The 16,652-nt window shown below is 47.1% G+C and overlaps 1 protein-coding gene across 5 annotated transcripts in view; it reads right to left on the reverse strand.

The window, feature by feature from the left end:
- The window catches only part of trappc8 (trafficking protein particle complex subunit 8), a 28,047-nt gene continuing 11,395 nt past the window's right edge, over positions 1-16,652 (reverse strand). For all 5 annotated transcript variants that reach the window (XM_023823617.2, XM_023823616.2, XM_023823615.2 and 2 more), the window contains 22 exons: positions 15,432-15,547; positions 14,097-14,247; positions 13,718-13,818; positions 13,246-13,351; positions 12,703-12,834; positions 11,679-11,903; positions 10,747-10,855; positions 9,127-9,321; positions 7,549-7,703; positions 7,263-7,334; positions 6,971-7,094; positions 6,505-6,662; positions 5,577-6,016; positions 5,255-5,405; positions 5,046-5,142; positions 4,766-4,834; positions 4,624-4,682; positions 4,358-4,546; positions 4,026-4,127; positions 1,917-2,059; positions 1,557-1,646; positions 1-983 (listed from right to left, as the gene is read on the reverse strand). In XM_023823617.2, coding sequence (XP_023679385.2) covers positions 749-983; positions 1,557-1,646; positions 1,917-2,059; positions 4,026-4,127; positions 4,358-4,546; positions 4,624-4,682; positions 4,766-4,834; positions 5,046-5,142; positions 5,255-5,405; positions 5,577-6,016; positions 6,505-6,662; positions 6,971-7,094; positions 7,263-7,334; positions 7,549-7,703; positions 9,127-9,321; positions 10,747-10,855; positions 11,679-11,903; positions 12,703-12,834; positions 13,246-13,351; positions 13,718-13,818; positions 14,097-14,247; positions 15,432-15,547 — 3,219 coding nt within the window. In that variant the 3' untranslated portion in view covers positions 1-748. The remainder of the gene's footprint in view (positions 984-1,556; positions 1,647-1,916; positions 2,060-4,025; positions 4,128-4,357; positions 4,547-4,623; positions 4,683-4,765; positions 4,835-5,045; positions 5,143-5,254; positions 5,406-5,576; positions 6,017-6,504; positions 6,663-6,970; positions 7,095-7,262; positions 7,335-7,548; positions 7,704-9,126; positions 9,322-10,746; positions 10,856-11,678; positions 11,904-12,702; positions 12,835-13,245; positions 13,352-13,717; positions 13,819-14,096; positions 14,248-15,431; positions 15,548-16,652) is intronic.

Below are 16,652 nucleotides of genomic sequence, written 5' to 3' on the forward strand. Positions count from 1 at the left end.
AATTGGTTATGTTTTATTCTATTTACAGTAAATTTGTTATAAATATAATACATCATTTTCTGAAAAGCCAGATGTGTAGGTACATTTAAATAACAGCTTAATCAAAAGGTGGAGTTACAGAATGGGAAAATGATTCGTTTGTAGAAAATTAAAATTGTGCTTGTGAAAACAGCACAGCCATCATATCCAGATTTATATATTTTTTCCAGGAGCACGTGGGCTTCTTACAGAACATCTTTTAAAAAAAAAAAAAAAAAAAAAAAACATGCCTCAAATTCAACAATACAACAAACCAAAAGACAACTAACTAAACTGTTGTGTGATCAGGTCCAGATTGCTCATTTCCTAGATGATATTTCACATTTTTAGGCAGGGGAAAACAAAAAGCCTACCCTTCAACTGTGACTGTAAAGCACACAGGAAACCTCCCCAATTATCAACTTGAGGAAGACAGTTCAAAGAGTTTCTGTAGGCCTCCCTCCATCTTTATTTGTATTTCATAGAAAAGGCAAAAAGGGGGGGGAGGGGCAACAGGCGGTAAGGTAGAGGCCATGGCAATGAAGTCCATATTGTGTAACTCTTAAAAGTCCATAATGCTGTGACGTCAGAACATAAACAGCTATGTTTATTTAACATCATGTGACTGCCATGTTCACAAGCACACGAGTCGGAAGGTGGGGGGGGGGGGTTTGTACAAAAGAATCTGTTTTCCGGGGTCCAGCGTGTGCGTGTCGGTCGTGGGTCAGGCTCAGACGCTGTTAATGATGATGAGCGCCGGCGTAGCGCTCTGTCGGCTCGCCTCGCACATGGAGCCCTGCTCGGCGAGCTTGGCAAAGACGCGTGGCGTGCCCAGGTTGTACACGCCAGCGTGGATGAAGCAGGCTGTCAGGCGCAGCTTGCGGACCTCTTGGGCCCGCAGAGGCAGCTTGTACTGGGTCTGGCCCAGCCACGTGAAGGAGCCATGGACCTCCAGAGTCTCTGGGCTGCGTGGGGGGAGACAGCATGGGCCAGGGCAGGTGGGTGTAAGTTTGGGACAGAGCAGGATGGTGCAGTCCGGTTCAGGTTAACAGGATTAATATCATGCTTTTGGGACCATACCAACACATGCTCTCCAAAAACTACTCATCTCCCAGTCCTCTCCTCACCGTTCGAGGACACTGTTTAACACTGATTGTAATTGAATGGATTTTGAAGCGTATAATATTGTAAATTTTATTGTTCTCTGTTGCTGTATAGTATGCAGGGACTAACATAATTGGTATGCAAGTACACATTTGTGGTATAAAGATTAAAATGCATAGCAATTCTTTGTCTTAACAGCACAAATGTGTACTTGTGTGCATTTGTGCTCTTATGACAAGAAATTGCAATGCATTTGAACTTTTATATGGCAAATGGATGTTTGTGAACTGGTTATGTCAGTCCCTGATAATATGATATATGGGTTTACGAAAGAAGCTTACTGGTGGAGCTATTAAGAATCCCCCTATAATTAGCCGTGGGGCCAGAATTTCATTTGACAGCAGCAGGGAGATTCCCGTATGGTGGTGCTTTACCTGGTGGCTTTGTGCCGAAGGTCTATGATGACGTCGACTTCAGCCAATGAGCAGTTAGAGAGCATGAGCGTCACAGGTACCATGCAGAGGCTGTAGGTAGGGGAGGGGTGAAATGTAAACATGAAACTTGCCAGCTTGCTAATAGCACTCACTGCCTGAAAGGAGACACCTGATTGGTTCAATAACCACTAACACAACAGAAAAGAGTGGTATGGCCTGATCTTTCTGGATCCAAACTAATCATCTCTGACTAGAACCAATTTTGAGACAAAAGGGACGGCCAGCTATTATTGTAATCATATTCATATGGGGGGGGAGTGTTGGGTTTACTGGGGAATGACACGCAGGGAGAGCAGCCACCTTTTCTGCGGGAACGGGTGGTCGTAGGACTCTGGGTAGTGGAGGTTTGTCTTTATCAGCTGGGACAGCTGCTCCACGGATGGCTTCGCTAACGGAGGGGGAACGTCTGGCTTGAACTTCAGCAGAACCATCTCCTCAGCTTCCTGAAAATCACATTTTCAAAAACATCACAAACAGAAGCTTCCTGGTTTCACTATGCACCTTTGGTGTAGAATGCGATGCATTCCCAAGGATGTGTGTTATTCTGTAGCAACTAAGGACCAAACTGTGCAAACTGCCCTTAAAAACCCCACGTGCCAATAAAAAGATGACGGATGAACACGAGTCTGTCACTCCAGACATCTACAGTATTTGCCTTATGCAAGAATTACTATCTACTTCAGACTGTAGCATAGCAACAGGGCTTTCACAATAAAAAGTGTCAGACCTAATTCTGTTTAGCATAAGAAAGGGTGTTAAACAGAAGAAGAGTTATATCTTTACCGTCAACCTTCTTTAAACCAGAGAAAAGATTAATATGTCACTAATAGGGATGCTCATTTCGATTAATTTTCCCAACCGACAACCGCCGTTCGTTATCCGAACATTAACCGTTAACTGATTAGATTAGAATATTAAATTCCTCTGGGGTCGGCGGTCCCGCCGGCGGGATCTGACAGAAATTCCGCCAAACCATTTAAATAACTCTGCGAGGTTTTATCATATACACATTTAAAAAACACCCTCAGAAACCTTGGATGGTCTACATTTCAAATATATATATAGGTAGAAACTAAATATATTTTTATAGCTTCGTGATACGAATAGAAAGAACAAGAGTGACTGACTTAAGCGTCTGCGTCTCGAAGCAGCTCTGATCGCCTTCCCACTTGCAAATTGCGCTATTCGCATGATAACAACATGATAATCCGACAGTTAGTATTGGATAAAGAAATATGTGAATACGCCCATTGTAACCGAAATAAAACAAGAGCACATGTCTGGGTAGTGTTTACACCGATCGGCTACAATATAGCACACGGATACGTCTCTGCCGCTGAAGCTTTGCGCCAATGTTTCCATTTTCAGCAGCAAAGCTCGTACCTGTGTTCATGGCTCAGTGGGCTAAGCCTGTGTGCCTGTAATCACAGTCGCCGATTCAAACCCAGTGTATTTAGAACGTGAAAAGCGATCTTCAGCTGAGATGCCACAAAACTTCATACTACTACTAATAATTAAAATATATATAAAAACATTTTAAACCGTTTAACTGATAGTAATATTCGGTCAAAATTAATTATTTCGGTTAACGGTTAAACGGTCAAAAGGAGCATCCCTAGTCACTAAAGATAAGCAGGTGATTATGTCATGGTTATAGAGATTCACCTGATTGGTTTAGTGAAAAGGTATGTGGTGGTATAGAGACTCTTCATTCAGAGAGACGATATTAAACAAGGGCAGGACTGTCTTAATGCCAATGAGTCAACTGACCGTGGACAACAACGGCTATTGATAGCTGAAGACACACCCTTCCTGCATATTTCTCAGGCAAAGACCTCACGGCAGATCCAGTGGGCAGTCTGCACGAGTCCCCCTCAGCCAAGCCCCAACTACGTCATTAAAAAACTGTACTTTTCACAGTGAGACATGTTCATTCTCTGTGGTGTTGGGGTTCCATTACATCTATGTAGCTGACGCTTTTTTCCAAATGTACAGATGAGGCAAATAGCAGATAAAGGCACAGATGTCAAGTCACCCAGCCATAGCAGCAGCTACGCTGAGCTTCCAGTGCATGCCTCAGTTACAAGTGTAAGCATCAAAGGAAGTTAATAAAACTATTGTTCAAATTAGCAGAAAGTACAACATTAAGAGCATTCATGTAGCATGGAGTGGTATCAGGCTAGCAGAGTCTACTGCAGACTATATGTGAGTTTTAAATGCATCATTATTAGACCATGAAGAGAGGAAAGGAACAATGCTGTCGAAGTACAAGGCAGCAAAATGCCCTGGAGCAAGACGAAAGCATCTGAACCACCATCTACAAACTGAGTATGTATATTAACAGGCAGAGGCGCCGGTGTCATGGAGGCTTGTTGGGTGGATGAGGTGCATCCAGCAGGTGCTCGTTACCTCCTTCTGTGTCAGGGAGCACGCTTCCCTCCCAATGGTTTGCAGGGCGACGTGAAGTTGCCCTTCAAGGATGAGCTGCTTATTATCCTCCACCACGTATGCCTAGGGGGGACAACAGGCCATGCTAATCATCACCATGGAGACCTTAAAGGGGCCAACAGCTCAGAGGAGGGTTCTTCCTCAAAACCACACACATGGAACATTATGGCATTTAAACCAGACAAATGCACACAGGCTGATGTCGGTTTGTCTTCCTTAACAGCTCCCTGCCTTACAGATGATTGGTCACCTACTTGTTAGCCCTCCCCCCCCATTATGACAAGACATGGTACCTTCCAGAGGACAATGATGCTGAGGTCCACCTCGCTGCACCGGCACACCACATTGCTCAGGTGCTCCGCAGCTGTGTGGCCAGCAGGGGGAGCGAACCCCGCGCTCCCCAACATTGGCGGCTTCTTGGACTCCAGAGGGTGCCGTCGCCGGAAGAAGAAGTCGGCGCACGGTGTGGTAGCACTAATTATCTGGGGGGGCGACAGCATTTGCACATTAAAACTCCTTGAATGAGTTTTTTTTACAGAAGGGAGCGGGTAAAACGCACCTGTTCATTCCCCAGGTTGATGTCAGCAAACGTGTACTTCCCCACTGCATCTGAGGTAGCTGGGAATTCAAAATAATAATAAAATAAGAATTCTGTTCAGCGCTAATTTCCAGACAGCATCATTTTGTCCCAGAGGACTCACCTTCCGCGCTCCTGCACTTTGTGGCCCGGAAGCACAGCTTCCCCCGTTCTCTGCTTGTCAGTTTGGAATCTGCGGGAAATGGAAAGTGCCTGTGAGGATCTGGAAGACTATTACTATTCATCAGTTAGCATTTAGCGCACACTCCTGTTACGTCACACTTAAGTTTTACTGTCCATCACAATTCTGGGCAAGTATTAGAGCTGCAAACTCAGACTGAAAGGAAGCAGACTCTGCTTGCTGAGTGTGTATGGCTGTCACTGGTAATAAGTCTCTCCCACACCTTTGTCTTCGACAGAATTTATGCAGCTGTGAAGCTTCCAGTGCTGACTGCTGCTGGACACCTGAACGATGTGGAACTCCCGCACCCCAGCTTCGTTCTGCAGGGGGGAGAGATTGGTGTGTTGGGATGAGGAACAGAGAGACACTCTGGCCCACCGCCACTCCACACACTCCCTGTGGCTTGGGGGAAGGGAGGTAAGGTGTACTTACAGTGTTGATGTTCTCCACATCCACGAAGACCAGCATGCCGCTGTTCCTGTCCTCGCTGTTCTCTGGCAGAGTGTTGCTCCGACATGCTGTGGCTCGCACACTGAGCGAGCGGCTGGCGCAGATGATAGCTGTGTGGCGCAGAACGCGGTGGCTGGGGGGGGGCACAAAAAACTAAATAAAAGTGGAGAAGTGCACTTACAGTACAAGAACACACTCAAACAGACTCACAATCCTAGAAATTACAATGGGAATGGAAAAATGTTCAGAGGGCTGATGAGGGAAGCATAAAGTGATGCATCCCTTTTGTCGAACACTCATTCACCTCATCTTGGACACCTTCTTCTCAGCACTCTCGTAGTAGAACAGGAAGTTGATCTCGTGCACGCCCTCGCGGTCCGGCCCCCGCAGCCACATGGGCAGCTGGACGGAGGCGCCGGGCTGGAGTGTGGAGTCCGGCAGCGGGATCTCCACTACGCCAGGCCGCGAGCCGTCGGCCCCGGTGCCAAAGTCTGCAGGCGCAACCAGCGTGAAGGAGGCGGAGGCGCGGCCCGTGGCCACGGTCTTGTAGGCGCTGCAGTTCTCGGAGGCCCCAGGGCTGAGTGGCGTGAGTGCAGCTGCATGGCTGCCAAAGGTGAAGAACTCCGGGTGCTTGGACACCACGCGCAGGCCCTGCAGGGGCACCTTGCTCACGTTGACGAACTCCACATACGCCTTCCGGATCTCCCCGCAGAGCAGGCCCGTGGGGAAGTTGATAAAGAAGACCTGAGGAGTGATGAGGGGGGCATCGGTGGGGGTGTTATGAACCAGAAATTACATCTATGACATCTATAAATTTGAAGGAAAAAATCTGCAGTAATCTGCAATTCCCTTGGTGAGATTAATAACTATATATCTATACATCTATTGCTACTTGTATCCATCCATCCATCCATCCATCCAGCCCCCTAGATCCATCTACTTACCGATATCCATCTATCCACTGATATATCTGTTGCCACCTATATTTCTATCTATATCCATATATCTATTCATCTACCTACATCCATCTATGGTTGGTGGCTGCTTAAGACCCAGAGGCCATGAGCCCCCACCCCACCCCAACCCCACCCTACCCTACCCAACTGATCAGCATATCTATGCCTCTGACAACTAGGTTAATCAAATTATGCTTATGGCCCTGAAGTGGGCTGGGCAAACCCTGCTGTTAGCAGTCAGTGCCACTTCTGTTGATGGGGGGCTCAGGCACTCACTTCCAGCAGGGGCATGGGGGGTGTGATGATGGGGTCCAGCCGCCGGTCCGGGCCATGCCGCACTGACGTCTTCTCTTCCTTAGTGTTGTTCAGCCGTGGACCCTGAATCTCCAGGTCCTGGCGACCACGTACGAACAGGCCATCGCTGAAGACGCTTCCTGCAACAACAGGAAAGTGGGATAAACACTGTCGGCTTCACCCACTTCCTGCATAAGGAGGTGGGGCTAAAAGAATATGGAGAGGAAGTTCTTACTCTGACATTCTGCACCAAGCATCTCAACCTCTGAGGTTCAACCCAAGCTTTATAATACAAGGTTGAATAAACCCAGTACTGTGGAGGACATGTGGACCTCAGTTGTGGGATGTGCAGGATCCTAATGCAGTAATGTGTCTCAGATGTGACAGACATTAGACCACAACTACTTCAGGGTCCCACAAAGGAAGCGTTCTGAACAACAGGACTCACCTTCCACACGAGTCCCTACAGTGCTGTTCAGGACATCACCAGGAGGGGGAGCTGCACCCAGGTTGTAAACCACCCCCCGGATGTGCAGCTCTCCGGTCTGGTGTGGTAGCAGTTTGAGACGAGCCTGTAAAATAGAAATAGAGGGTGGGGGTGGAATCAATGCCCCCAAAGTCAGGGTGACCAGCAAACCAATAAGATCACGTTTCACCACAAAGAAACAGTAGCCATGAGACCACCCCATAGAGGACAGATACCCCTTCACATGGGCAGAGGGACCAGGTCAGGGACTCACCACTTTCTTTTCTTCTGGGCTCATGTGGAACTCTGATATTACTTCAGTGGTAATTAAACCCCCTTGAGATGCCTGTGGGTCAAACAGATGCAGGACACCCTCAAGTAGCCATCTTCTCATCACATACTTAGTTTCCCAAAGCCCCACAACTCACTCTCTGGATAAGGAAACATCTACCTCTCATTGGTCAGTCATGAGCAGAAACTCTACACTAGCCCAGGAACTCAGAGGAACTGAACTGAAGAAGACAGTAAGGACCTCAGGATGGAGTTGCGCCAGCTGCTACCTGCACTTCTCTCTCGTTGCTCACGACCTCATCGGTTTCACCACCCCGCTGCTGCCCAGGTTCCTTGGGGGAGAACTTCCAGAGCAGGGAGAGCCCAGTGAGGATGAGGGGGACCTTCAAGGGATTTCTGAAGACCACCTCGACGATGATGGGTTCTAGGTAAGCATGGACAGGGCATGTTTATGAGAAACACTGTGGCTGCCTGTTTAGAAAATTATGTAATGAAATCACTGCAGATTAACTAATTGAATTACATGTGAAATCCATGACATTAATCAATTCAAAAGACATGTACAGTACAGGCCAAAAGTTTGGACACACCTTCTCATTCAATGTGTTTTCTTTATTTTCATGACCATTTACATTGGTAGATTGTCACTGAAGGCATCAAAACTATGAATGAACACATGTGGAGTTATGTACTTAACAAAAAAGGTGAAATAACTGAAAACATGTTTTACATTCTAGTTTCTTCAAAATAGCCACCCTTTGCTCTGATTACTGCTTTGCACACTCTTGGCATTCTCTCGATGAGCTTCAAGAGGTAGTCACCTGAAATGGTTTTCACTTCACAGGTGTGCCTTATCAGGGTTAATTAGTGGAATTTCTTGCTTTATCAATGGGGTTTGCGTTTAGTTGGACGATCATTTATTTTTCAACAGGACAATGACCCCAAACACACCTCCAGGCTGTGTAAGGGCTATTTGACCAAGAAGGAGAGTGATGGAGTGCTGCGGCAGATGACCTGGCCTCCACAGTCACCGGACCTGAACCCAATCGAGATGGTTTGGGGTGAGCTGGACCGCAGAGTGAAGGCAAAGGGGCCAACAAGTGCTAAACACCTCTGGGAACTCCTTCAAGACTGTTGGAAAACCATTTCAGGTGACTACCTCTTGAAGCTCATCGAGAGAATGCCAAGAGTGTGCAAAGCAGTAATCAGAGCAAAGGGTGGCTATTTTGAAGAAACTAGAATATAGAACATGTTTTCAGTTATTTCACCTTTTTTGTTAAGTACATAACTCCACATGTGTTCATTCATAGTTTTGATGCCTTCAGTGAGAATCTACCAATGTAAATGGTCATGAAAATAAAGAAAACACATTGAATGAGAAGGTGTGTCCAAACTTTTGGCCTGTACTGTATATTTTTTTAATCAAAATTCTGTGACATTGTGGAGTCAATCATTCCATAGTAGTGTTTCTCAACTCAGTCCTCAGGGAGCCCCAGACAGTCCATGTTTTTTTCCACCTGAACCTGGTGGAGATTCTGCCGCCAGACTCCACGCTCCAGCCCAGCACCTCCGCCCAGCTGCCCATAAGGGGCCGGACCGCGAGGGCGTGCATGAGATCAACTTCAAGAATGCAGAGAAGGTGTCCATGAACACAAATACCTGGTACAGGTATACTGGTAGATAGGAGAGAGCACAAATGTGCACAGTCTAGAGGTTCCCATGGACTGGGCAGAGAAACACTACTCTGCAGAAACATGCATCCAACAAGAAACCAATCAAACCATCCTAATATTCAAGTGAGTATAAAGAAATGATGGATGGAAGGATGGATGGATGGAAGGAAATACCTTCCACCACAGCCAAGGGGAAGCGCATGTTGTCCGTCTGGTTGCTCAGGCAGTACAGCGTGGGCTGGAAGGCTGCAGGCAGCACACCCCGGTTCACTATGGCCACCACCTGCTCCTCCAGCTCCCGCCACTGCTGGGACAGCTCGCGGTCGTACTCCTGGTCCAGGCTGACATGGCTCGCAGCCTGCTTCTCTCCTGGGACAGAGAAGCAGCCTCGGCTTAGTATTTGCCAATTTATATTTGCTAAATGTTACAGGAGTTCACTATTTACAGTGGTGCCTGTCACAATCCGTTCCAGGAAAGTGGTCGTGAACCAATTTGTACGCGAACCAAGGCAGTTTTTACCATAAGAAAGCATTGAAATTCGATTAATTCATTCACAAGTCTACCAAAGAATAATTTTTAATTACTTTTCTGGTTTTTATAGTAAAAACTTTAAAGAAATACACAATATAGTGTGGCAACGAGCGGACTGAGGCATCGCAGGAGCAGAGAGAGACATGGAAATCACACTCTTTATTAACAGTCCTTTACCTTGTATTGTTCTTGTTGATGTTAATGGTTGCATTTCCCTATTGTCACACGTGTGTTTGCCCGTGTCTTGTGTGTACCCGGTCCGATCCTCGCGTGTATTTAGCGTGTGTAAATCTTCCACCGTGTGTGCATCTTGCAGTTTGGCGTCTTGCAACCTTGTGTTTCCGGTCTGTGTATTTGGATTTGGTGCTTGTTGGGTGCCTGTTGTGGTCCTTCTATTTACAATTGCATGCTGGGACATATGTCCTGCCGGTGCTACACTAGTACAAAAAAGGAACCTGGTCGAAGAATTTGTTCGTCAACCAAATTTTGTGCGTGAACCAATGCTATTTTTCACAAAATATTTGGTAGTGAACCAAATTGTTCGTAGACCACAGCATTCGTGAACCACAGGCACCACTGTACTAGAAAATCAATTTGATGAAGAGGTGAAAGAGAAGTGAATCTCAGCTCTTAAGTTCTCAGGGACCACTGACTGCACCACGCCTCCATCCAAAGTGTCATGGAGGCAGCCAAACTACCTCAGCGGTGCCTCTACTGGTCAGTCTGCTTATAGCATCTCTGCATTTGAAGCACTTAAGCACCAAAATTTCCAGGAAGTCTAGAATGTGCCGATTGTCTCTATGGTGCTCAGACACAATGAAAGCTTAATCAGGAGCTTTATTAAATGGATTATTCCAATTGAAGGTTTACTATTACAGAAAAGATGCAAGTGTACACAAGTGGTTTGAATGACAAAGCTGATTCTGATTTTACAAATGACTTAAATTTGCTTCTGAACATGGAAGGTTTTTTTTGGGGTGGCCTGAACATCTTGCATGAGCACATGCAGCTCGCCACGGCGTCGGCGGACACGTCCTTGCTGCAGGAGGCTGGCGCTGTCACCGGACACTGCCCTGGCTTCAGACGCCCTTTCTGCCTGTAAACTCCGCCTCCTTTTATTTTGGTTCCTCAAATTTCGCCGCGCTTATGTGGCATGTACATCGCGGTTATTTTTAAATCTGATGGACAGCAGTGATCACACAGCTCCCTGATGAGCTCCCTCATCTCCTATGATGTTTCAAAGCTGCGGACTTTCATTCTCACCCTCGGCCAGCCTCCGGTCATGGCCGAAGAAGACCCTGGTGGCGAAGCTGTGGATGCAGGGCAGGGGGAGCTGGGGGAAGACCCCTTCTGTGGACGCCTGGCTCACGCTCTGGGATTGGGGACAAAGTAAACGATTGGAAACATCAACATGTGCCCAGCAGAGGTCTTGGGACACAGATGAACGTTCTCAGGAGTACGGCAGCTTAGCAGCTCAACACCATAACTGATACATATTCACTGTGTGGAATGCCCAATAGTTATACAGAAGGTAGCCAGAAGTTATACAGAAGGATTTCTTGCTCAGCCGGATAACTTGTCGGATTTAAGGTAGACTGGTTTAAATTGAAGTGAATGCAGATAAAGTCCATTTAATCTAGAATACCTTAAATTCAACAAGTTATCCGTCTAAGCAAGAAACCCTGCTTTCTGAAACAGTCCCCTGGTCCTCTTCTCCATTACTCTCCATAACACTGATAAAGGATTTCCAAGTACATACAGCATTTAGCTGCTGCTGCTGCATTACCCTTGTTTACATACAGACACATTGCACTATGTGAATAAACCCTTATGTCCAGCCCCTCTGTTTCACACTGTCCACTGTGTGAAAACCCTCCCCTTATTACTGCTGTTGTCATGCTCCAGGGGGAATGCCATTTCAAGCCGCTATGCATGGCTGATATGACGATAAAGCCCACTTCCAAGAGTGTTAGAGACTGTTAGAGTCTTGGATGCATAAACTGTGCATCCCCAATGGCAGAATTAAGATTAGTCATGACAATAATATGCATCTGGTGCAAACGCTGAAAGTTAAAGAAAATCTTTGCAGAATCAGACTGTGTTCAGCTAATTTATATGGCTCCTCCAAGGCAAGAAACGAAAAAAAAAATGTGACCAGCCGGGCATGTGGCAGCCGAGGCAAGGCCCACCCGCACCTTGTAGACGTAGAGGTACTCCCTGAGGAAGGCGCCCTGCTGCGAGGCGGCCTGTTTGCTGTCGTTGATCAGAATGTGCCGAAAGGCCGCCACGGCGTTCTCGGGCTGCCGCAGCGTGAAAGACTGCCGTCCGATGGTGAAATTGATGTGGTCCTCGGCCAGAGACCAGCCCTTGCCCTTGTACACCTGCATGGCCTGACAGTAGCATCGCAGGGCATGCCTCTTCTGTAGAGGAGAGCACAGGCCGGTAAATGGACAGATGCCTTTACCGCTGTGACACCTAGTGGTACTTGTCAACACCAGCAAAGTCCCTGGTCCCTTCCAGACCAAACTTATTACAGTCTTAAGCAGAATAGTGTGGATACTTGACTGCCATATCAAGCTGGACATATGAACCCAAAACAAACCCAAGTTGGTTAAAATATGCCTGGACTGAAGCCACAGAAGCATCACACTACTGCTTAGGGGGTCCCAGATGGATCCCATTTGACGGCTGGGATCAGCTGATCTTCAGTACACTGATACTGACTTTGACAACCTCCCATTCTATGGCGTTTTAAATTCACACAGAAACAAATGCATGCTTTTCATCCTTATAATATGATTGGTTAATTGACTAAAATCCTTAACCAATGAAGTCACATATTGTTAACTATAAATCGCTTTTCAGGTGGTCATTGTGGAAATCTGTTAACAGTTTAAATAAGGGTCTGCTTTGTACTAAAGTACTGATCACAAAAACATTCAACAATAAGAATGAGCGTTTTTATACGCATATTAATAAATAAAAATAATAAAACAATAATAATAATATCATCATCATCATCATCATCATCATCATCATCATCGTCTCATCTACGATTGCTGGTGTGTTTTTAGTCGTCCTAAAAAAGAACCACAACACCATTAATAAATAAGACACCAGCCTTGTAATACTCCCACCCCCCACCCCAAAGGGTGCCCGGTTACAGAAGGGCTCCCTCACTGGCGTCGGTGGGGGTGTGGCACGTAACCCGAGCCTCACCTGGCCCGCCTTGCTGAACCTGTGTCCCGCCAGGATCATGTGGAAGGCAAACTTGCGCACCATGGGGCTCCTCATGTTGATGAAACAGTGGGCCGCCTGCTCCAGCAGCAGCGCGCTCCGCAAGTCCGAGTCCTGTGTGACGGATGACAAGCTTAATGTGACGAATGGCAGCCAAGTTACACCCCAAATACCAGCTGTTCAGTTCAGCTATCAGGCCTAGGGCAGGGCTTTTGATGTGAAACAGGCACGTGTACAGGGGTGGGGCAACAGGCCCAAGATGAAAGCTGATTGGCTACCAAAGTGCCGCGTCCCGTCACTCACCAAATCAAAAGATATCATTGGCTAATAAGGCTGGACCCACTGTATGAATTATGGTCCCTCGTATGCCACCCAATCCTAGAATTGCTCCTGATTTGAAAACATCCCTGATCTAAGCACTCGTGCTCTGGATGAGGGAATGTTTTTGAGTAAATAATCAGGCTACTACTGGATACATTCTCAATTGAATCAGCATGCAGGAAAAGCCTGAGATAGACATCATACCTCGCTCGTCATCTTGATCAAAAGGGTGGCGGCATCCGAATACTTGGCTTGGCTCTTCAGGATCTCAGCACTGAGCAGGGCACACCTCTCAGCCATCACCATGTTCCTGGGGACAGAATCAAACAATTGGGGGGGGGGGGGGGGAGTGTCACACCACAGTCCTCAAATCCCCACACCAGCTCACAAAGGCTTCCACCGGAGAAAGAGCTGACAGCTCAAACGGGTCTCATTACCTACATACCCCCAAAATGCCCTTCAAACAAAATGGCTATTTTACAGACAACAGCACAATTTTAGCTCGAATCAAGACCCATTATGATGATGGGGGTGGCATCAGAATCTGCCCTGGGGTGGGGCTCTCTCTCTGATATTCAAATGAATCTGAAGGGCTGATGAATCGCCACACTGATATAGCACCTTTCACATTAATATACTAATAGTCCAACCCCCTACTGGCAAGAGTGGTACGTACTTGCACACATCCCTGTAGGTCTGGATGGCAGTGTCCATGTAGTGGGCGGGGTAGGGTCTCGGAGCACCAGGCTGAAGAAAGGCGGACACAGCAGCCATTTCCTAAAAAGAGAGACACTCGGGGTCAAAGAGCGTGAAAAGCTCAAGCAGGTCATCTGAACCAGAAAAGCAGAGAGGCAGTTATGGGAGAACTGGGACTTTCATCTCCCACTATGGGGTTAATCAAACACCGTCAATCATTAACAAACAACAAAGCAACCAATGGAATATACTCAGTGACAGCACATTATAACCACACCCACGCAGATTATCTAGTCGTGCTTCTCCCATACCTATATAAGATCACCGCGAGGTGCGGTTATTAATATCCCGAGACTCACCAGGGCCCCGGCAGCATACAGCATAGCCTGGTCACTCAGGAAGTCCTTCTTGGCTGCATGATAGTAGCTGTATGCCAAGTCATAGTGCTGCACCAAGAAACACAGGTCGGCCATCTTCCTGATCTGAAGCTCGGGTGCCTCTGGGGGGTATCTAAAAGATGACAGAGCCATGGGCAGCTTCTGCAGAGCTCACGCGACCCTTTACAGAATGTGCAGACCTGGTGTTTCACAAACGATTAGTAACAGCTCAACCCAGAACGAGCAGGTTTATCCAGGGCATTTAAAAATCTGGATCACGACGTTGGTAACACAACACGCGAGAATCCACAATGCATCTCAGGGTTTCTTAAGCAATAACTACAGCGACTGCAAATAAACAGTCAGGTAACTGAATAACTTAAGGAAACAATATTTACTTTGTTAAGTGTTATGTAAAATCGGTATGTCAGCTGACGTCACACTCGCTATAGCCGCAGTGTATTGTGGGTCGAATCGTCATTTCGATTGTGTACAACGGAAGAGCAAGCATTTGCATCTGGCATTATCTTTGGTAAGATGGGACACTTGTACTATGTGAAAGGCTGTCATACTAAGTCACATTGTAGAAATGGCAGAAAGGTGGACCACAACATGAGATTTTTTCAGTTTCCCACTTGGAAAAGAGGATATGGACGGCAGGTAGAGGAGGTAACGAAGAGGCGTTGGATGGCCTGGGTCGCAGCGGTGAGATGGAAGGAGATCACTGTCAACACTATATCTCCCTTAATGCGTGTCTGCTCTCTGCATTTTCATAAAGGCAACTAAGATGTTTTTTGTTTGAGTAATATTGCTGGATACTTTGTACTCTAAAGTTGGTATTTTCACATTGGTTAACACACGCTAGCAAGCTAGCCTCACTACGGAGGGTAGCAGAAACGGGTTAATCTGTTCGTGTTAAAGTAGTGTTACAGAGTGAATGCTTTTTAAAGACAAAAGTAAACAGCAAAACTTTAATGACACGTTTATCAGTGCATGTATGTGTATATTCGCGTCCAATGACATTTTTGTGGTGTTCTTGACTCTTTTCCTTTCTTAAACACCTAAATGACTGGTGTGTTTTGGTAATGAAAATTTTGGTAATGAAAATCAGTAACCTATTACTGATAAAGTTTCATAAAACATTATTAAGTTTGCTAACCAAATGTGTTTACATCCATGATACACTCAAAATGGCAAATTGGGGCGTATCAGACAGTCCGGACACGTGACTGACAAAGACTGATTCTCCCAGTAGTTATCACTATGGACATGTCAATATCCTCACAGAAGTTCGAGCAGAGAAGAGATGCTACTTACAATAACCCGGATGTGTTCTTCAGCTCGTTGATGCTCTTCTCCGGTACCTTCCCACCGCCAAACCACTTCTTTGTTGCAGAAATCAGGGAACTACTTATGCCTTTCCTTGACATACGCTGGAGCGGAAAGAGGGGCAAACGAGAGAAAGAGAGAGGTTTTCAGTGGCTGTGCCAAAAGGATTGCGATTTATGATCATCCTCCCATCCACCCGCGCTCCCCGCCGCCCCGTACACCCGCGCTCCCCGCCGCCCCGTACACCCGCGCTCCCCGCCACACATCCACCCGCGCTCCCCGCCGCCCCGCACATCCACCCGCGCTCCCCGCCACCCCGTACATCTGCGCTCCCCGCCGCACATCCACCCGCGCTCCCCGCCGCACATCCACCCGCGCTCCCCGCCGCCCGTACACCCGCGCTCCCCGCCGCACATCCACCCGCGCTCCCCGCCGCCCCGTACATCCGCGCTCCCCGCCGCCCCGCACATCCACCCGCGCTCCTCGCCGCCTGCTTATCCAGTACAAGATAACAATGAGCCGCAGGGCAGTGAACATCCAGGATGGGATCCAACTTCAAGCCATGCAGATGTGCTAACAGCCTCCCCCCCCCCGGAACATCTTCTATCTTCTCTCAGTTACTAATCCAACCCGAGCCGCATCATTCATTCAAATATAATTGTAGGTTTACTGTCATTTCATCATGCACTCAGGGAACGCAGCACACGGGATATCACAGCTGGATTCCTGGGAGAAAATTAACAAATATTTGGACCTATTAAGTTAGCAAAATGGGCTCTAATGAGAAAATGCCTCCAGAGCCTGGAATATGACACCAACACCAGTGTCAAAAATGCTGTCGAACTTATTTTTCATCTATAACTTCCCCTTCGGGTTCATGGAGAAAATTAATCTGATTACTGTAGTAATATTAGTTAGAAGGTGGGTGCCTAATTCTCCCACTGCACTTTCTGTCAGATTTATCTTCAAATGTCCCTTTCATTGGGATCAGAATCATCAACTGCAAAGGGTCAGCGGTGTTCAGCGGCCATCTTCAATAATCTCGCTGCTCCAAAAGAACCAGCGCCCCCTTTTCTGTCCGGACATCCTGACCTATCTGCTCCCTTTCAGTTACAGTGACAGAAGACTTCAATAAGTCTCAGTACCAATCACGCCCCCTAGGCCGTAAGCTAACTGTAGCTGTCTAGCGTGACCTGCAGTCGAGCCACA

The sequence above is a fragment of the Paramormyrops kingsleyae genome, chromosome 1, assembly GCF_048594095.1.
Source record: "Paramormyrops kingsleyae isolate MSU_618 chromosome 1, PKINGS_0.4, whole genome shotgun sequence".
Lineage (NCBI taxonomy): Eukaryota > Metazoa > Chordata > Actinopteri > Osteoglossiformes > Mormyridae > Paramormyrops > Paramormyrops kingsleyae.